Consider the following 22937-nt stretch of genomic DNA (forward strand, 5'->3'; position numbering starts at 1 on the left):
ATAGGACTTTTCCTCTATTCTCTCTACACATTCTCTCTCTAGTGCTTTTATTTAGTGCTACTGTTTCACTGACAGGTAGATATAGACGATTCACAAATTCTCATCACCAGCCCAGACTTTTCCATTGAACTCCAGTGCCATTTGTACAACTGCCTACTTGACATCTCTTAGCAGATATAGAAAAAGCAGCTCAGATTGACTATATCCAGAACCATATTTTTGATCTCTACCTTCTTTTCTGAACCTAGCCCTCACAACCCAAAACATCTTCAAGTACTTCCAGTCTCAGTGACTTCTAGCCAGACAGTTTTATAAGCCCAGTTATACCTGTGGCCCCCCCTTTCTTCACCTTTCACATTCAATCCAACACTAAAGTCCACTGACTGCACATACCAAATAGCTCTAAAACCCAGTCTTTTCTCATATTCACCTTTATTTCTACTCTGGTGCAACTACTAGCATTTCTTATCCAGAATCCTCCAAAGCTTCCAAACTGTATTTTTCCATCTACTGCAGGGCTTCTGATCAGATGGAAGCTAGGGATGTTTACAAAACACAAGTCTGTAATGTTGTAAAGATTTTGTAGGGTATCCGATAGACATGTGTCCCATTTGGGAGACCATCTCAGGGAAGATGTAGATGCCTGATCACTGCACTGTACACCTGAAGCTGAACAATAATGAATGCCAACTATAATATTATATATATATATATATATATATATATATATATATGTATATAGAGGTATGTATACATTTACAAGAGGCAGAGTACAGCATTGGGAGTGGAGATAGTGGAAATGGGATGGCTCGGTGCGATGTCAGAGAGATAGTGGATGGGGGGCGGGGGGTCCACAGTGTGAGGGATATAAAGGATAAACGTCTAAGTAAAAAAACAAACAAACAAACAAACAAACAAAAACTCATAGATACAGACAATAGTTTAGTGGTTACCAGAGGGTAAGGGGGGTGGGGGGTGGGAGATGAGGGTAAGGGGGATCAAATATATGGTGATGGAAGGAGAACTGACTCTGGGTGGTGAACACACAATGTAATTTATAGATGATGTGATACAGAATTGTACACCTGAAATCTATGTAACTTTACTAACAATTGTCACCCCAATAAATTAAAAAAATAAATAAATAAAATAAATCTCTTTATGGATATAAAAACAAACAAACAAACAAAAAACACAAGTCTGGTCATGCCACAGAGAAGGAAACTTAATGTGGCCCCGTGGCGTGGCTCCTTCCTATTTTCAGTCTTCTCTCTCACCAGACGTCTCCTCCCCCACATACACTCATTTCTTCCGAGGTCCTTGTGCCTCTGCTCCTTTCCACACAGGGCCTTACCCACACTGTTGCCTCTTCTTGAAAAACTTATCCCACCCTTTGGCCTTCTCCTTCTCCTCCTACACAGCTAAGTGTCCCCTCCTCACATTTTCTGACTTCCCTGACTAGGGAAACTTTCCCTCTTATGGGCTCTGGTAGCATCCTGACTCTCCTTTGTGGTTCTCTGTTGCAACTTTATATTTCTTTGTATGATTATTTGATTGTATCTGTATCTGTTAGCAACACAAAAATAGGGCTGAGTCTGTTTTCCTTACCAGTGTGTCCTCCACACCTATCTCAGTGTCTGCACACATAAATATTAGAGAAGCTAATATTTACTGACATGATGTGCCAGGTACTTAGTGCATTGCATGTAATTTCTCACTTATTCTTCAAAACAACCCTATCTGCACAGAAGACATTTTACCTGAGAGTTCATAAGACGAATGGTGGTTTTTGTGCCCACATCCTGTTGGAAGTTGGTTGTTGGTGCCCTATTAAATCTGAGGACTGCGTCATGATCATCTGTAAACCACAAGAAAACAGAAAAGAGGTGATGAGTACCCGCCATATGCAGAAAGAAAGATCTGGAGGGAGAGAGAGGAGGAGAAAAGGGAGGGGCAAGAGCATAACCCTTCCCGACCTTTATCCTATCACGGTATCCAGGAAGAAATTATCATGTTTGCATGGTGCAATTGGGTAAAATTCATAGACAAATGACTACCTGTCTGCCTGGCCGCTGCAAGGGCTAAAGAGATCTATATCATAGCATTCCTGAAATCCATACAATAACACCAGTATGTCTCGCCACAGCAGAAAAGTGAACAGGGCTAGTGGAATTACTATTGAGGTTTTCAAAGGAGGAAAACCTAAATACTCTCTTGCTATTACCTGTAGGTCACACTCTATCCCTATCAGAAAAATGAAGACACGACCATAAGCTTGGTCTAACCCACAAGTACGAAGAACCCCGTAGCACTATGAAAAGCTTGCAGTGCTCAGCAAATGGGAGGGATTCACTCTGGCATCCAAGACCTCTCCCTAAGTGTTCCACTTAGGAACCTGAAGCCCAGGAACGGTCACAAACCTGATGGTGGTAGAGATAGGACAGAAGGTCATAGAACTAAATTAAACCCCATATTTTCTATTTAAAAAGAAAAGCTCTTTGTCAGAAATAAATGTCCTAAATCCAGCCAAGATCAAACAGATCTTTAAAAATCTCCTCACTCCCTACCTCTAGTTCCCTATTCTTCCAGCTGTTTAAACAGAGTTTGGAAGACTTTGACCGGCATTCATCAATTCGATAAGGGAGGGAACTTATGACTTGTAGGGTCCATCCCAACCCTAAGCCTCTATGATCCTATGACAGTTTATCCCAACCTTACTTGATCAAGCAAGTTTGGGGTTCACCACTGAAATCTTCACAGATTTGGAGGTCAGCCCAATCCCCCAAGGTTCTATTTCTCTCCATGTGGGTTTATTTTGGGTGGTTTTTCATCTACAAAGGTGGCGTCAGGAAGGGAGGGGAGTCGGCATTTGGCTTAATACAAGATGATCTGAAAGGGGAATACCAACAGAATTAAGGGATGAAAGCCTCCCTCTTTATTTTAATTCTAGCGTATATACTAAAGCTCAGGAATCTAAACATCTCACTCACAAAAACAACCCTCTCCTCAATCCTAGGACAAAAATCTTACCAAAAGCATTTGAAAGTTACACAACATATACATAGTTCAAACTTTATCAGCTTATAGGGCAGGTACACTGAACTGCAAATAAGGCAGGAGGTACATCTTTACACAACTCAGATTACAAGTTTTCTAGAATCAGTCACTGATTTCAAAAGTGACTGGTAGTAATCATACTAGAAACATAGATCCATCAGAAATTTCACAAAGTCTACTTTGCTATTTCACATGTGAATAAATGATTAATCTGTGGGTCCCATTACAAAAGAATGACAAGCTCAAATGGAGTACTAATTGACAGCTGAATAAAGGACTATTTAAAAAGTTGCATGTAGAGTTTAAGGAAATCAACAAGGAATGGAGCAATACCACAAGATTGGCTAAAGCAAGGAGCCATTACCACCCCTCTAGCTAATGTGGCACCCTAAGCTGAAGATGGCTACCTGTCAGGAACTGTGGACTCTCTTTCCTTCTTCCCTCTGATTTCTAGACCTGAAGGGGAAAAGGAGAGAGCAAGACTGAGAAACAGAGCGGGGTGCTTAAAAGGGGCTGAGACTTTCAGTCAAGGGCAAGAAGCAGCCTGTGGTTACTCTTCCAGGAGAGACCCAGAAGGACAGATACCCTGACCTCATTCTCCTTCTTTTTCTAAGTTTCAAACCAGTGCTTCTATTGACCGGTCTCAAATAAAAGCTAAAGGGCAAGGAAGCCCAGCTGACACAGTCCCAAATTTCAATTTCTCAGGACACAGAGTTAAGATAAAAAAGAATAGAGTGGATTTAGAAGGGCAAGAGGAAAATACTTAGCACAGGAGGCTGAGAATAGGTCTTCAGTGTCGACTATAAGAAAGGAGAATTTTTTTGTTAATTCAGCAGATACTGATTAAGCGCTTCCTCTCTGCCGGGCCTAGTTCTAGATGCTGTAGACAATGGTGGTGAGAAAGAAAAACAAGGTCCTTACCCTCAGAGAGCTTGCAATCTACTGCTAGGAGAGAAACAATAAAGAAGCACAACAACCTACAGTCAAGATAATTACTGACTGTGATTAATATTATTACATATATAAACCGAGTTGTGTCACAGAGACCCTGCAGGACCTCCTTCAGATACAGTGATGACTCAAGGAATACCTCTAAGCTGAGACCCAAAGGGTGGCCAGGCATGGGAAGGACCTGGGGAAGTACATTGCAGCCAGAGGACACAAGTCAATGACAGGCGACCTCAAGGAGAATAAGGACTTGGCTGGAGACAAGTGAGTAAGAGGAATAATAAAATATGCAGTTAAAGAGGTTGGAGGAACCAGATCACGCAGGCTGTGGAGTCCAGGTATCAAGTTTGGATTTGATTTGAAGGGGAAAAAAAGATCAATCACAGAAGAAAACTTTAAAACAGGCCACTAAATTAGGCTCATAAAGAAAGGCGACAGGATCCTTGTTTGCCAAATTGCCCTTTTCTATTGAAGGCATAAGATCTTTCAAACTCAAATGGGCCTCCAGGAAATCACCAGGAGAAATCCACAGTTACCAGGATCCCAGTAAACAAGGCTTGCAAAATGGAAGGCTATAGAAAACGGGCCACCATTTTCCTTTAACTTGAAATGAGAGATAAGAAAAAGATGCAAATTAGAAAAGGAAGAAATAATGCACTACTATATGTATACGACATAACTGCATGCCTATGAGATTCAACAGAATCAGCTCATTAGTAAATTCATAAATATATCAAAATCCGCTGCCTCCAGGTATAGTAACTCTAAATAGCTGGAAATTATGATGAACAAAATTTCATCACAATTCGGACCAAACGTTTTTTGTATTTTCAAATTAGCTTAATGAATCATGTAACCAACCATTTGTGGAAGACTACATTCTGATTCTGGTTATAGAAGCTAGATAATATAGCTAATACAGGTCAGTGTTGTCAAACTATGGCCCACATGCCAAATCTGACCTGTCCGCACTTTCTGTAAAGTTTCATTGGAACATAGCCAGGCCCATTCATTTACTACTGCCTATGGCTGCTTTGACATTATAACAGTGGAGTTGAGTAGTTGTGAGAGATACTGTATGGTTTCAAAACCAAAAAATATTTACTCTTTGGCCCTTTATAGGAAAAGTTTGCTGACCCTTGACATAACCTATCATGCTCTCTGAGCTCCTCAATCCAAGAGTATCTTCTCAGTCCTTACTCCACCCAAGAACTCCATCTGCCCAAACTCCATCCCCGTTTGCTTTCCATTGCATGGTCCCCTCCTGGTTCTCCTCCAGCCATTCTCAATGGCCTTTCTCATTTGTTTTTTACGTGTCCCTGTTCTTTCTGTGTTGTTTAAATGTAAATTTTCTCTAGGTTTTCTAATCAGTCCTCCTTTCTGGGCTACAAACAACTCCTAAATCTGATCTCTCACACTGACCCTTCTCTAGAAGCAAATACCCAACTGCATAGATATCTATCCAGGAAAATCTGCAAACACTTCAGACTCATCACATCCAAGATGGAACCTGTCCTCTCCAGAAGAATGCTACAGCTGGCTCGTGGGCTAGAAACTCTGGCTCTCGTCTCTTAATCAAGATCATTTCTAGTTAGACACCAAGTTCTATGTCTTCTACCTCTTGATGACACTCAAATCAGACATACTCTTTCCACCACCACTGCTCAGACAGGCCTGGCCCATCTCACCTGGATGTGGTCATATTCCCTGATAAAAGAGAAATGATGTAGCAGTCCCCGTAGAGAAGGGAACTCAGAGAAGTGAGAAATCTGTCCAAACACACATGATCCCATCATTCACTTGATGAAAGCCTCCTAGGGCTCTCTGTAGCTAAAAGAATGAAACCCAAAGTCCTTATTGTAACTGTCACCATTCTCTGAGAGCTGAGCCCTGGCCACCTTCCTGGCCTCATTCTTCAGCCCTTTATACCCTGTGAGAACCCACATCCCATCAAACAGGACTATTTGTGATGCCCAAACGCACTCTGCACTTCTTCCTATGCAGCCTTTGCTTCTTGCTTTTGCCTGAACACTGAATACTCTTCTTCTTTCCTCTAGTAGAGCAAGGAAGCAAGAATATCAAGGGATATTTTTTAACCTGACAAGGGATATATCATAACAAGTTTTATTATAAAGTTATAATCACTATGAGGCGCAAGAGCAGAAGGGTTAAGCATGGGGGCCTTTGAGTCAATGACCAGCTTTCGAGCCCAGTCTGCTGTCAACCAGTTGTGCAACCTCGTTAAGCCTCAACACTTAGCTTATCAGTAAAATGGGAATAATCGTACCTACCTCCCAGAATTACTGAGAGTATGAAAAGAGCGAGCAAGGCATGTTAGGCACACAGCAGGCACAGTAAGTGTCACTCCTAGTGGTTATAACATTTTAAAAATCTGCTATTATTTGAAATGAAAATTCAAACAAATCTAAGGTACTTTACATGTATATGTATCAAAAATAATTGAAAATGACTGAGCCTACTATTGGCTGGTTTGTGGGACAACTAGAGAGGAACTACATTATTACAATCTCTCTGGTAAACAATTTTGCAATGGTTAAAGAAAGATCATAGAAGTTACCTTACTTTGGTCTTCTAGCCCCATTCCTGAGATTATTTCCCCTTGGGAAGGCATGAGTGGTCATTTAAGTTATCTACACCAAAACCTTGTCAGCTGTACTATTTGTAAGAGCAAACAATTTAAAACCATCTGATATGGTCAATACTTGTGAATAGGCTGGACAAATTCCAGGTATAACGAGAAGGCTACAGGCCTGGAATACTGCCTGATACTCACAGGCCTTCAACAAAAGTCTTTGCCTTTCCCTTCCCTCTTTGTATTCTATGTTTCTGTGTAGTATTATTGATAAATCCATGAATGAATAAAAGAATAAATGAATGACTCTTTTAAAATATTTGTTAGACTACATGCCCAGAGGAAATATCCTGCAAAAGGTAGAACATTTGAAGACTAACATGCAATTTTTGTTATAGCTCCAGATCAAAGCCCTTCCAAGGAAATATATATTTAAAATTATAACTGAAGTCTACAGAAAAAGATTATTTTAATTAATGTTTGATTAAATCACTCTAAACTTTTATGGAGTGCATAAAAATAAAGATTATTTTTCTGATTCATGGAAGTATTAGGCTCTGACTTAAACTTCAACATAATCGCAGCCAGGCAGACAATAACTTGATGTGATCAAGAAGAACAGCTAACCCCTGGAATATGCGAAACATTAACATTACAGAGCAAAAATGGGGAGGAAAGAAAAAAAATTAGTTCCATTATGGATGAACAAAACCCAATCACATGTACTTTCTAGAAAATGAAGTCCAAAAAATAACAAAAAAACAAAAGTATAAAGTCGGGCTGGTTAACTTGGCAGCTTTTATTAGTAAGTGCTGCCTATTTGGGGAGGTACAAAATGTGATCTCACCACTTCTTTCTGCTCTGGAGAATCCAATTTGGATCCACTTTTCTTCTTTTGAGAGCCTGTGCTTAGTTTGCAGACCATTTTTCCTGGCAGTCATATGCAAGAAATAAAAAAGGAGACATATGACCTAACCTGCTTCAGCACCTTCCAGAGCCTGACAGAGAGCAAGGCTTCCTGTGCTTTGCTTTCTTTAGGTTGATTCATTACACAATAATGGAAAACATTCTCTCAACATAGGGTAACTAAAGAGACTGAAGCAAACCTGCAACTGTGCTGTACACGTGTTTACAAGGATGAATAGACTTTCTATCTTTATTAACTATGAAGTATCTTTATTAACTATGAAGAAAAACATATTGATGTATGTCAACCGGTGACTATTTTACCTTTCTTGGGGTCACAAACCCCTCTGAAAATCAACTGAAAGCTAGAGACTTTCTTTCTGGAAAAATGATCAGACACACATACACACCTAATCACGGGTATTTTTGCATGCAAATTTAGGGATTCATGAACACCGTAAAGCCGATCCAATTAAGTACTCAAATTAAGTAGAGGGAAAAAATCCAGATATGTGACATGATGAGGTTAAAGAAAAAAGCCCAGTAGACATGTTTTAGGAGTTTTGTTTTTTGTTTTTTGTTTTTTCCTGAAAGTAAAATCAAGCCATTCTGTTCCACAAACTAGTGTAGTCATGGGAGTCCTGGTGCCCTCGCAACATTTTATGGGTGTTGTCGTCATTGGCTGACATCCATCACAAATGTGTGTTTTTTATTCTAAAATGTCCATAGAATCGCTCTTTATTTTGCTATGTGGGCATCACCTATACCACTACCACCTACTGCTTTATCAAAATCTGAGACCTGGACAAAACCTTGGAGACTATCTTTTTGACTCCATCATCTCCCAGATACAAATACTCTGACCCACACAGGCTCTTAGAGAGCACTGCCCCAGGAAACAGGAGACCTGGGATCTGGGCTGGCTTTGCCTTTCCAAGGTGGGAGGCTGCCTAAGCTATGCGCCATCTATTCAGGGCCTCCTTTCTCTCTCACCTGCAAAGTGAGGGGTTGGACAACATCACTCCTCAGGTCCCTTGCTACTCCAACATGACAGGATTTTGCATCTGAAAGCTCATCTAACTCAGCAACTTTGCACCTTGTAAGTTTTATTTGTTATTTCATGACATGCTAGAAAAAATAGAAAACAAAGCAGATAAAATAAAAATACTAAAATTACCCATAACAAGGAAGTCCTAGCAATAGCAATCAGACAAGAAAAAGAAATAAAAGGCATCCAATTCGGAAAACAAAAAGTAAAACTTATTATTTGCAGAGGACATAATACTGTATACAGAGAACCCTAAAGATTCCACCAAAAAACTATTAGAACTGGTAAATAAATTCAGTAAAGTAACAGGATACAAAATCAGTATTCAGAAATTGGTTGTGTTTTTATACACCAATAATGAACAATCAGAAAGAGAAATTAAGAACACAATCCCATTTACAATTGCATCAAATAGAATAAAATATCTACGAATAAATTTAACCAAGGAGGATAAAGACCTGTACTCAGCAAAACATACGATACTGAAGAAAGAAACTGAAGAAGATACAAATAAATGGAACCATATACCATACCAATGGATAGGAAGAATTAATGCCATTAAAATGTCCATACTATGCAAAACAATCTATAGATTCAATGTAATCCACAATACCAATGGCACTTTTCACAGAACTAGAACAAATAATATTAAAATTTATATGGAACCACAAAAGACCCCGAATAGCCACAGCAATCTTAAGAAAGAAGAACAAAATTGAAGGCATCATGCTACCTGATATCAAACTGTACTACAATACTATAGTAATCAAAACAGCATGGTGCTGCCATAAAGGCAGACACAAATATCAATGAAACAGAATAGAGAGCCCTGAAATAAACCCATACCTATATGGTCATTTAATATATGACAAAGTAGGCAAAAACATACAGTGGGGTAAAGACCGTCTATTCAATAATCAGTGTTGGGAAAACTGGAGAGAAGATACAAGCAAAAAAAATGAAACTGGGCCACATTCTTATACCATATACAATAATAAACTCAAAATGGATTCAAGTCTTAAATGTAAAACCCGAAACCATGAAACTCCTAGAAGAAAACATAGGCAATAAACTCTCTTAGCAATATTTTTTTCTAATCTATCTCCACAGGCAAAGGAAATAAAAGAAAAAATAAACAAATGGAATTACATCAAACTAAAGAGTTTTTGCACAGCAAAGGAAACCACCAACAAAACAAAAAGACAGCCTACTTAATGGGAGAAGATATTCACCAATGAAACATCTGATAAGGGGTTAATATCCAAATTTATAAGGAATTCATACAACTCAACACCAGAAAAAAAAATAATCCAACTAAGGGCAAAGGATCTGTATAGACATTTCTCCCAAGAGGACATACAGATGGCCAATAGACATATGAAAGGATGCTCAACATCACTAATCATCAGAGAAACGCACATTTAAACTGCAATGAGATATTACCCCCTACCTGTCAGAATGGCTATCATCAATAAATCAACAAACTACAAGTGTTGGCCAGGATGCAGAGAAAAGGGAACCCTCGTCCACTATTGATGGGATTGGAAATTGGTGCCGCCACTATGGAAAATGGTTTGGAGGTTCCTCAAAAAATTAAAAGTAGAAAATACTTTATGACCCAGCAATTCCACTTCTGGGTATTTATCTGAAGACACCCAAAACACTAATTTGAAAAGATATATGCATACCTATGTTCATTGCAGCACCCTTTACAATAGCTAAGATATAGAAGTAACCCAAGTGCCCATCAATAGACAATTGGATAAAGAAGAGGTGGTACATATACACAATGGAATATTAATGAGCCATAAAAAGACTGAAATCTTACTATTTGCAACAACAGGGATGGACCTAGAGGGTATTATGCTAAGTGAAATAAGTCAGACAGAGAAAGACAGACACCATATGATCTCACTTATATGTGGAATCTAAATAACAAAAATAAATGAACAAACAAAACAGAAGCTAGCAGAGCGGGCCCAGGTCAGGGTTTTTCAATTGTCCTTGAGCCAGAGTTGACATGGGGCCAGCTCAAAGGATAGGGATACAGTCTTCCAGCATCTTTATCAGTTAGAATAGCTTTATTTTTATATGTTTTAAATATCTGTGTTCTACTGAAGATTTCATTTAAAAACAGAAACAGACTCATAGATACAGAGAACAAACTGATTGTTGCCAGAGGGGAAGGAGGTTGGGGAACCACGTGAAAAATCTGAAGGGATTAAGAAACACAAATTGGCAGTTACAAAATAGTTAGGGGGATGTAAAGTACAGCATAGAGAATATAGTCAGTAATGTTGCAACAACTATGTATAATACCAGGTTGGTATCAGACTAATTGAGGGAATCACTGTATAAATTATACAATGTCTAAGCACTATGCTGTACATCTGAAACTTATATGAAATAATATTGAATGAACTATAACTAAAAAAAATTAAAAATTAAAAAATTAAAAATTCTGCTCTAATTCATTTTTTTCAAATAGGAAAGCTGAAAATTACACAGGTAGTTTAGGCCAAAAGAAATAACATGCAAATTTCAGGACCTGAAGATAAAGATCTGAGCCTCAATTATTTTAAAATGTGAATTATAGTGTTTTCTTTCTTTGTATCACTAGAACTCTCTTTTCAAACGAAATCTTCAATAGAACAGCACTATTTAAAACAGATAAAAATAAAACTATTCTAATTGATCAAAGATGCTGGGAGACTGTAGCTCCATCCTTTGAGCTGGTCCCGTGGCAGGTCTGGCTCATGGACAATTGAAAAACACTGTCCTGGGCCCACTCTGCGAGTCCACGGAAACACACCACAGTCTCCAGTGCTGTCTGTATGCCCAGGTACTCCAAATGAGCACTACCTGTTCAGATAACAATCTCAACACCCCAGAACCCACCTATTTCTTGGCCCAGTTTAGAGGACTTCAGAGATCCTGCTGATGAGACAACAGCACACCTGCCCCAGGGCCCAGCCTTTGTCGTAATGTTCTCCGTGGGCAGGTACCCCTCCCATTCAGAGGTGTTGAAGGGAAAATCTGTGGCCTCTACCATGGATACATTCACTTGGTCCCGGAGGCGGCAGAGCAGAGCCTCTGCACTGAACTTGACACCAGGTCCTGGCCCCTTATAGGACACTTTGTACTTGTTCATGCTCAGATAATTCTTCCAGATCTTCTGCAGCCTGGGGGTAAGGTTTTTGGAAGTGCTGTCCTTATTCCACACCTGGAAGAAGGCCTCCGGCTTGGTCTTGACTGCGACTTTGGGATTGCTGAGGGCCTTGCTGCCCCTGTGTAGGTCCTGGGTGCTGTTTGAAGGTACAGACCGGGAACCAGACGCCACAGAAAGTTTCTCCAGACTCCTCAGCACCTGGAATGACTTGGTTTGCAATTTAAGGGAATCATAGTAATTCCCTTTCTTCTTCTCCTTCCAGACACCGACGGCTGCAAATAGGAGAAAGACCAGAACACAGCAGCTGAATTTTTTCTTCAAGTTGGTGAGAATCATAATGAAAGATGCATTCAAGGGAGCCACTCTGTTCTGAGCAGGAAAACAAGCCTAAAAAAGTAAGACAGGCAAAAAAAAATGATGTAAAGAAAATCTACAAGTATAATTGGCAAGAGGTGGATTTAGAGTGATGAGACTCGAATTCCATCCCAAGTCTACCATCCACCAGGTCTGCAACTCTCAATAAAAGTCACCCTCAGTTTGGGCTTTGAATGTAGAGAACAGTCCTTAGACACTCTCTTCCTCTCTGTATTCTCCACTATTTCATTTTACACCTTTTTATTCCTTTTCTTGGTCTAGCTCCCCAACTGTACTCAGTGCATCTTGAGGTCAGGAATCACATCTTACACATCATTTTGGTTCCTAGAGCCTCGTACTGTTAAATGAAGGCATGCATGCTTGAAAACCTAGAAGAAAAGAAGAGCAGACTAACTGGTCTACATCATAAGAACCAAACTCCCTAAAAATCCTGAGGCCCAGCATCCTTTCAAAATTGCCAGAAAGAGACTTCTCGCCATAGACAATGTCATGGCTTTGTGATGCCTCTCTCTACGGGCTGTGGTGTTGGACTCCTACATGAGAAGAGCAAGGGTTAGTTTCACAACATAACATCACTAGCCATGAAGTTCTTATAATCTCCAACTGATAGATGAGCCACCTGAGGCTCTGAGAGGTCTTAACCTAGGATCACAGAACTGAGTAAATGGTAGCATTGTAGTTCAAACCCAAGTACACATGATTCCATAATCCATGCCCTTTTTATTACATCCCATACAGAACTGCTGAAAGTTCTGGGAAATGGATTTCACTAAGCAAATAGAGCCTGAATAGTCCCCCTTTATGTCTGGGTAAAGACCTACTTTGTTTTGCCACAATTTATTGTGTACTGAATGGAAAATGAAAACACTTTGAACTCAAACACTGTCTGTATCTTTTGGAAAACATTAAATTCTTTCTTAAATAACTGGGTTTATTAACTGTAATGCATCTAAGCAATCAGCCTCGGGGTTTTGCTAACCCACTAGGGATCTGTAGTCCCTTTCCATAGAATGTGCTTCTAAGGATGTCACGTATAAGGTAGTAGGAGTACAGGACGAGGTAGTCACGAAACCAGGTTCTCATCCCCATTCTTGGTGACCTTAAGCAAGTCACTTAACCTCTCTGCACCTAAGTTTCTATAGAGTAATCATCTCTTCCCTGTCTCATTCACAGAATGCTGGGAGGACTGAACAAGGATGGTGTCATCGGACTTTGAGTGAAGTAAATGTAAAGGCATAGGAGGTGTTCTGAGCACAGACCAGAGAGCAAGCAGCCCCTCAAGTAAGGGTCATGTAGAGGTGGGACAGTGAACAATGGCAGAATGGGGGAGCACTGGCCATGACTCATCAACCTGAGCTTCGAGACTCTTTAAGAGACATCCAGATCGTTCTTGGAATCCACTGGCAGTACTAACCAAGCAGTGCTTCCCACCACCCTAGACCGCAGGAACCAATGGCTCTGTGGAGGATGGATTCCTGCCATGGGATGCTGAAGTTTTGAAAGTAATGAAATGTACACAGAGGGATAATTCAAGCATAAGATCAAGAAATAAGAGAAAGGGCTTGTTGCATCATCAGAAAACTAAGGAACTCAATTTTCTCAGACATCCAACACAGCTAATCACATAATTATGACAGCTGAAGAACTAGAGAAGGGAAAGTAGCATTTAAGAAACACCTACTGTATATACGGTCGGTACTTTACTTGCAATATCTCATTTAATTTTTACTATAACACTATGGGATAGATATTAAATACCTCATTTGAGGAAATGAAGAAACTGAGGCTTAACAAGTTTTCAGGGCTTCTATGAAGTCCATAACTAATGAGTGCTAAAACCATGATCCCAACCCATGTCTTTCTAACTTTAAAAGTTCATGGCACTAAAAGGACAGGCATCTATGATAAAGGACAGTGAAGTCAGTGTTGACCAAATGGGACTCAGAAATCAGGGTCACTAGAGAATCAACTCAATCTGCCAGACAATTAGAGAAAAAGCATCTTCACCATCAGAGCTACAGTAGCCATTACCCATGTACACAGATTATCACTCAGGCAGCCCTTTCACAGTATTAGGTCTGTGGAGCCCAGGATAACCCTGTGAGACAAGCAGAGTAAATTGTATTGGCTGCATTTATAGCTAAAGAAACTGAGGTTTTGTAAATGTAAATAAATTTCAAAGTTGCATGAGTGATTTGGAAATGGTAGAGTTGGGACTTAACTTTCTGTGGATGAGTGAAATGAAACAGGAGGTAGGGAGGTAGAACCTGATTCACTGTCTAAAGAGCTGAGGCTCAAAAGGGGGAGGTGTTCAGCTTCCTGCCGGCACTCACTCTCCAAGGTTGAGTTTCCCAGGAAAGAAGAGTTTGGCCAAACGGCCAGGCACAACACAGACCTGCAACTTTAAGACAGCCTCACCCTTTAGGGCCTGAGCCCCACCAAAGCCTCAGGGCACTCGTCATATCAGGGCTCCTAACTCTCTTGAACACCACCCTCTATTGAGCCCCCAAGTCCACCAACTGGCTGGAGCTTCTGGTCATAGGTACTAGAGCTTCAAGACCCTTTCTCATCTCTCAAGCTGCCCTAAAGAGACGGAAGCTGAAGAAGTTTCACCGAAGCAGCCCAAGCTGAAAGAAAAGAGTAGCAAATCTTTCTGCCCAAATTCTCTGGGAAAAAACCAACCTTTGAATTTTCCCATCACACTCAGACTGACTTCTTAAGCTTCCAGGCCTTTGCACTGCTGCAATCTCTCCCCTAGTCCATTTGCCCGGCAACCAGAGAGCATGACCTTTCTGCTTCTGACCTCCTGTGGAGCCCGTCTCCCTGTTAGCACTATTCTTGCTCAGTCCTGCTCACATCTAGTGTTTAGAAACGCTTTCTTTTTATGTTGACCCTCTGCCAGAGAGCAACTCCTCTTGGTTTACTTCTGAAACCCCAGTGCGCAGCACAGTGCCTAGAAAAAAATGAGCATTTAATAAAGGATTATTGAAGAGACGGGGTTGTATCAATGAATCCTTACAACCCCTGCCAGACTTCTAGAAGAATACAATAACAACTCACATTATTACCTACAGAAAACAAGTCAATACTGAATCAACAGAAAGAAAATCCCAGCTAAAGTAAGTCTTCTGCCTACGTCTACATAGCTATCGCTACACACGCAACAGTAAATGCAGGGTTTGGCAGCTCAAAAAAGGTGGACTGATTTACAGAATAACTTCAAATCTTGTATTTGTCGTGCATAGAAATAGGCAAACCACCTATTCCCACTCCTTATTGAATCAACCAAAATAAAATAAAATAAAATAAAAATGCATGAAAGAAGCAGCAATGTAGCCAGACACAGAGTCAAGACCCTGTGACTCCTTGGCAGCACACGCCACCATTTTTTATTCAGCAGTGTACCCCTTTGCTGCCTCCAGTGCCCATACGTGTTCCTTACCTGCTTCTGGCTAATGCCCCTGGGGCGGCAGGCCCTCCGGGTCCTCAGGATCTAGCATTATTCTCCATGGGAAGGATGTTTGCTTTATTGGGTCTGGAGGCCAAGGCTCATTTTTCTCAGAATGATTAAAAAACATCTGCAAAGGCAAAAAACAGAAAAAGAAGAAGAGGTAAGAGCTGTTTTCCATCAGGGGCAGCGTTAAAAATTAACAGGATAGATTGGCACTTCTGCTAGTCTCCAGTGTGAGCCCTGACCTAGGCTATGGCTCAATCCAGGAAGCCCAATATAACAGCTCAAAAAAAGGCAGACAGAAGCCTATTCAGCTGTAGTGCTCCAAGCCACGAACAGCACTGACAGCCTAGAAATGGACTGACACTAGATAAGGACAAGAAAGATAAAGCAGGAACCACAAATACATCTGGGAGGAAAGGATTGTTTAGTCACTGGTCTGGGGATATATAAACAGCAATTTGAGGGACAGAGGAGTCAGTTCATCCCAAAATAAACCCTAGACAAATTTTTAAAAATTATTCATTATCAAAGAATATTTAATGGTATGTGAAAATTCAATCTGTATAATGTTAACTTAAAAACTAGATTATAAACTGTATATTATATACTATTCAAATACAGAAAAATACATTTTTAAAATGTGCATGTGAGAAAGAGAAAGAACTAAAAAAACAAAACAAACAAAAACACCCTAAATGTTAGAATAATGAGCGTTTTCATTTTTTATAATTATTTTGTATATTCCAAAATTTCTAAATTATACATACATTACTCTGAGAGTTGGAAAAATATTATAAAAATATAATTTTTAAAAGCTAAAAATACAATTCTATATTTGTCAGTTCTTTCTTCTTTCTGAGAGAATGGAGAAGAATAACACAGAAAAGTTTAATAGAGAAGTTGCATGAAAATTCCAACTTCTATGCAATGAAAAAGACTGTAGTAAAAAGGAAAACAAGAGTTAAGGTATGCAAAGATTTAATACAGTAAAAGCCTCTCAAAATAAACAGGCAATCAACATGAACAGACAAATCACAAAATAAAAAATACAATTTATAAGCTTATGAAATTATGATTAATCTTTAGAGAAACGCAAAAGGAGTAACTGGAATATTAAGATACATAAGATATATAGAATTTATATTAACCAGCAGTTTTCAAAATGATAACACTCATTGCTGGACAGATCGTAGTGTAATTGGTACATTTCGAGGAGGAAGTAGAAATGAATGTAACCTTTTTAGAAAGTAATCTGGCCAGAGAATTAAGAGCTCATGACTATTAACTAAGTTATCATACTTCCAGGAAATAAAACTGGACAAATAATTCAAAAGGGAAAAAGATTATACATTTCAGTTTCTTCACATGTAAAATGACTCTGTGTCTTACACAGTTATGGTGAGGACTGAAAGAGGAGTAATGAAATAAAGATTGAGTTTTATAAAGCAATATGCACATGCAAAAAGAAAAAGGTTTTAATTTCAAAATTATTTATAATGGTGAAAAATCTAAGGTTGACAACTAAGCTAAATGAGTGTTTGGCACATAGTAGGCACTCAATGACAATTTGTTTAGTGAATGAATGAATGAATGAGGGGAGGGTTGCCACTCTTAAAAGGTCAACGTTTCCTCAGGCACATTGATAGAAAAGGTTCTTTCTCAGCAGCCTCTCAGGGAATGTTGTGGGCAGTCTTTGGACGATGCCTCTTGCCTGTGAATGCTGGTTCGCTGCCATCCCCACAATGTGTGTGCTGCTGGGGCATGAGACTTGTATCTGGGTTCAGTGCACAGACATCAGAGGAGTGCAGCAAAACCAGATTTTCCTCTCTCACATCCATTGCATCTGCTTGGAACAACTTACCCTCTAAAAAGATAAAAATCACTCCCCACTCCTGATTTCCAAAAATCAACCAGTTGAAACAAAAGTAGTGCTACTGTCAATCTAGATCTATTGCAGGTGATGAGGGCCTTCCAAAAATAGTCACTGCTGCTCAGGAGATAGTAGGGGTGATCTTCAACCAGCTGCAGAGGTGATAACAGAATCCTCAACTCTCTGGGTGAGAAACTTTAGCAATCATGACAATAATAACTACCATTTATTTAGTACTAGCTAAATGCTAAGCACTGACTGTAGCTTAGCGGTTAAGAGTTAAGAGCTTTAAAATTAGACTTATATGAGCAAAAGTCCAAACTCTGCCTCTTAGCAGTTACATGACCTTGGGCAAGTTATGCAACCCCCAAGATTCAGCTTCTTTATCTGTAAAATAGAACTAATAAAAACAGAGCCTATCTCATAGGACTATTTAAATAATCAAGTACAAACACAACCAAAGGGATAGCAAAAGCGCCTGTGACAAATATTATACACATCACTCCTCACCATCATTTACTCCTCACCATCCCCTACTCTGTGGATACCATTACTATCCCCATTTTATAAATGGGGAAACTGAGACAGGGAAGATGAGTAATTTGCCACTCAATTGTGGTACTCCACATGTCCCATGCTCTTTCATGCCACTGTAACCCTGTATGTAAAATTCCTTCTACAAGAAATATCCTTTGCTACTCTGTTCACACAGGAGCACACCCACTCAGCCTCCCACACCAGCTGTCACCTGGACTTGGACACTTTTCTGGACCCCACAGAGATCAACAGTACTCTACTGTGCCTGTTGTGGCTCTCATCAGACTATGTGACATTTATCTGTTCATAGGTCTGCCCCACCATATTGAGAGCTCCTTTGAGATTTATCTCTGGTCCCCTCTGTCTTGCCAGTTTCTTCTCCTGCATCCAGGTCCTTGAATATTTTAGCTCCTAGCTCACTCTAATTCTCTCCAACATTATTTCTGTCATGAATCTTGGTGATACTAATATCCACCTACAGAATCATTCTAGTCCCCTGGTCTCTCAGTTCTTTGATCTCCTCTACTCTCATGATTATGACCTCAGCCACTCACTCCCAAGGTCATATCTCTGATCTTGTCATATTCAAAAAATATACCTCCTCCATAGTCTTGATTTCAGGCATACCCTCTCAAATCACCACTCCAATCTTTGCAGCTGAGTCCAACTAGTGCCCAACCCTAACAATCTTCTGTGGTTGATCCTACCACCTTCTCACTCTCTCTCCCTTCCTTCATAGCCTCCAGTCCCTTCCTACCCAGCTTAAATTCCATGGTCAATTGTTAAATTGACCTGTCTCATCACACATGGTTGAGTAAACCCCAATGCTGGTTCAACTTTCTGTCCTACACCACACCTGGAAGCATGTAGCTGAACATGGCTAGAGAAAATCACATAGGATATTTACTGATTTCACAAGTTTATGGCCAATTGCAAGTAGCTCATTAATGTCCCCCAGCAATCACATGCTACTTTTCCAGTCAATTCAACTGCCACTCTTCTGGGGGACTCTCTGATACCACTCCCCATGAAAACTCCCCTCCCCTGATAAACTTGCTACTTATTCATGGAGAAAAAGAAAACTACCATAATAGAACTTCTACACACTTGCCTTTGTACCCAGCTACCCACCCTACCTGCATTTAAGCCCAAATGATCTGTTACTAGGGATGAATCAGCTGTATCCAACACCTGAAATACCCAACATTTGTCCACTAGATCTTACATACTCTTGTCTAATTAAGGACATTCTTCTAGAAAATCTCCCCTCTTTTTTCTGTATCAATAGGTATCCCTCTCTCAAAGATCATGCCCATCAGCTATTATTTCTCCCTTAAAAACAAAATTCTCTTGATTGAGGCAGCCATCGTCTGACCCTGATCAATCTTAGCATCACTAATAGTGGGACACCTAGACAATATATGCTTTCTGATCCGAAATAATATGAAACACCTATGATAAATTCTTGACCAACATGTTTAATCTGCATATGATCAAGCTTTTATATGCAATTTCAGTTTCTACGAAATATAGGAGAAAGAAGAACAAGTTAAATGATAACATGAAGAAATTTTCAGACAAATCCAAAAAGCAGGACATTCTACAGGACAACTAAACTAGCTTCATCAACAAGTCAATAAGCATGAGAAACAAATGGCTAAACGATATTATATAATAATCATATGCGATACGTAGACCTTGCTTGAATCCTGGTTTGAAAAAAACACTACTGGGGATAAAAAGGGATATTTGAATATAGTTTGGTTACTATATATTGGTATTAAAAAATCATTGTAAATTTTGTTATATATAGTAGTAGTGTTATTATATTATGTTATATATGGGGTTATGTAAAAAAAAAAATCTCATGTATGTGAAGTAGTTAGAAATGAAATCTACTTTAAAATACTTCAGCCAAAAATTAGATAAGCATTTACGAAATATGTAATCTCATATTTTTCAAATGTATTCAGATTAAACTATATAAGGAATAAGAATGATTTGCACACTCTTCTTGGACAATAGCATTAGGTAGTGGAGAGAGTTTGAAAGAGCTTGAAGAAAAAAGTTATGGTAGATAATTGTTTCTGTTTTACTGAAGAAATTAACTGAAAAAGATATATGACTCCACAAAAGTCATATATTTAGCCACTATATGAGCTCTAAATAGAGTCCATTTCCCTGACTCATCCACAAAACCTCTTTGATTGCATTTTAACTTCCAGCTCTGCCCTTTCTTTTTCCTTTACAGTAAAACTCCTTGAAAGGATTGTCTCTGGTCACTTTTTCCAATTTCCCTCTGCCCATTCTCACTTGAACCCACACCATCAGGCCTCACCCATCTCTATGAAACTGCTCTTGTCTACGTCACCAAAGACCTCCATGGTTGATCAAATGGTCAGTGCTGAGTCTTTATATAACTCAGCCATCAGCACTATTGTATGCCGTTAGTCACTTACTCCTCCTGGCTTCCAAAACCTACACTCTCCTGGTTTCACTTCTTCTCAGTGGTCTCTATTGCTGGTTCTTCCTTATCTCTCCACCTCTGCACACAGAAGTTCCCCTAGGTTCTGTAATTGGTTCATCTATACTTGCTCTCTACATACTGGTTGTGAGCACCTTGTGCTCCAATCCCCCTCCCTAGTTTCCACTCAATACACGTTTGTTGATGTGCACTAAAAGGAGTTCAGGAAGCAAAATCTCTCGGTGAGTTTCTACAGAAAAGAAGTCCTTCATAGTTAAAAAAAAAAAAATGCAGCAGGGCAAAGATGGGAACATAGAATAAAACACTGTACTCACTTCACGATTTCCACTATCATCTGTTATCTGAGAGGGGAAGCAGTGGTGCAGAGAACAGTGATGATTAGACTTAAAGCACTAAGAATAATTAAAATGACTTATAAAAATGCAGATTCCTGAATTCTCCCTCAGTCATTCTGATCCAAGTCACCTGGGATGGGGCTCAGAAATCTGCAGTTAACAAGTACTCTGGAGTGATTTTGAAGCAAGTGGTCCTATCTACACACCATGCTCTGAGAAACAGGTAGCTTAGGATAATATTACTCAAAGTGAGATCTGTAGGAAAATGCTAGTCTGAGAAAGTTTTGTCAAGATCCAGGATGAGAAAAGTATAGAAACTCAGTGTAATCGACTTCTATAGTGATTAAAGAGTAGTTCTATGTCTGTTGAATCTAATAATAACTTTAAAAATGGGGCTTGTCGATGGTTTCTTCTGCTGTGCAGAAGCTTTTAAGTTTGATATAGTCCCATTCATTTATTTTAGCTTTTACTTCCCTCACCTTTGGAGTCAAATTCATAAAATGCTCTTTGAACCCAAGGTCCATAAGTTTAATACCTATGTTTTCTTCTATGCAGTTTATTGTTCCAGGTCTTATGCTTAAGTCTTTGATCCATTTTGAATTAATTTTGGTAGATGGCGACAGATAACAGTCCAGTTTCATTCTTTTGCACGTGGCTTTCCAATTCTGCCAGCACCATTTATTGAAGAGTCTGTCTTTTCTCTATTGCATGTTTTTTGCTTCTTTGTCAAAAATTATCTGTCCATGCTGTTTTGATTATTGTTGCCCTGTAGTACAAGCTAAAGTCAGGGAGTGTGACACCTCCAGCATTGTACTTTTTTCTTAGGATTGCTTTGGCTATTCAGGATCTTTTGTGGTTCCATACAAATCTGATGATTTTTTTTTTGTTCTATTTCTTTAAAAATGCCATTGGCATTCTGATGGGGATTGCATTAAATCTGTATATTGCTTTGGGTAATATGGCCATTTTAACTATGTTGATTCTTCCAATCAATAAAGAGGCAACCAACTGAATAGGAGAAGATTTTTGCAAACAGTGCCTCCGATAAGGGGCTAATATCCAAAATGTACAAGGAACACATACAACTCAACAACCAAAAAACAAACAACCCAACTGAAAAATGCACAGAGGACCTGAAGAGACATTTCTCCAAAGAGGACATACAAATGGCAAATAGGCATATGAAAAAATGCTCAACATCACTAATCATCAGAGAAATGCAAACAAAAACCACAATGAGACATCACCTCACCCCAGTTAGAATGGCTATCATCAACAAGACAAATAGTAACAAGTGTTGGAGAGGCTGTGGAGAAAAAGGAACCCTCATACACTGTTGGTGGGAATGCAGATTGTTGCAGCCGCTATGGAAGGCAGTGTGGAGGTTCCTCAAAAAATCACGAATAGAATTACCGTACGACCCAGCAATCCCTCTGCTGGGTATCAACCCAAAAAATCTGAAAACATTTATCCATAAAGACAAGTGTGCTCCAATATTCGTTGCAGTTTCATTTACGGTGGCCAAGACATGGAAACAACCAAAATGTCCTTTGATAGATGAATGGATAAAGAAGCTGTGGTATATATACACAATAGAATACTATTCGGCGGTAAGAAAAGATGAAAAAGGACAATTTGTGACAACATGGATGGATCTTGAGATTATAATGCTAAGCGAAATAAGTCAGACAGAAAAAGTAGAGAACCACATGATTTCACTGATATGTGGTATATAAACCAAAAACAAAAGAACCAGACAAGCAACTGAAAGAACAAAAACTCAAAGACATAAACAATAGTTTAGGGGTTACCAGAAGGTAAGGAGGGAAAGGGGAGCAGGGCTCTAGAAGAGAGTAAATGGGGTCTAATATATGGTGATGGAAAGAGAATTGACTCTGGGTGGTGAACACACAATGTGAGATATAGATGATGTATTACAGAATTGTACACCTGAAATCGATGTAACTTTACTAACAATTGTCGCCCCAATAAACTTAATAAATAAATAAACAGGGCTTGTATTTTAAATGTTCTTTTTTTCATTTCATTATTCTAATAATTCCTTTTATTGTGTTTTAAAAACTACTGATATATGAGAAGTTGGAAAAAAACCCGGTTCTTCACCACCAATTTGAGAAGCCCTAGCTTTGGAAAAAGAGT

General features: G+C 39.3%; 1 protein-coding gene across 9 annotated transcripts in view; it reads right to left on the reverse strand.

Moving 5' to 3' along the window:
- ST6GAL1 (ST6 beta-galactoside alpha-2,6-sialyltransferase 1) overlaps positions 1-22937 on the reverse strand; it is a 180468-nt gene that overhangs the window by 65782 nt on the left and 91749 nt on the right. For all 9 annotated transcript variants that reach the window (XM_033127534.1, XM_033127467.1, XM_033127488.1 and 6 more), the window contains 3 exons: positions 15539-15674; positions 11451-12108; positions 1761-1858 (listed from right to left, as the gene is read on the reverse strand). In XM_033127534.1, the coding sequence (XP_032983425.1) occupies positions 1761-1858; positions 11451-12057 (705 nt within the window). In that variant the 5' untranslated portion in view covers positions 12058-12108; positions 15539-15674. The remainder of the gene's footprint in view (positions 1-1760; positions 1859-11450; positions 12109-15538; positions 15675-22937) is intronic.

This window comes from Rhinolophus ferrumequinum, chromosome 2 (assembly GCF_004115265.2).
Source record: "Rhinolophus ferrumequinum isolate MPI-CBG mRhiFer1 chromosome 2, mRhiFer1_v1.p, whole genome shotgun sequence".
NCBI classification, from domain to species: domain Eukaryota; kingdom Metazoa; phylum Chordata; class Mammalia; order Chiroptera; family Rhinolophidae; genus Rhinolophus; species Rhinolophus ferrumequinum.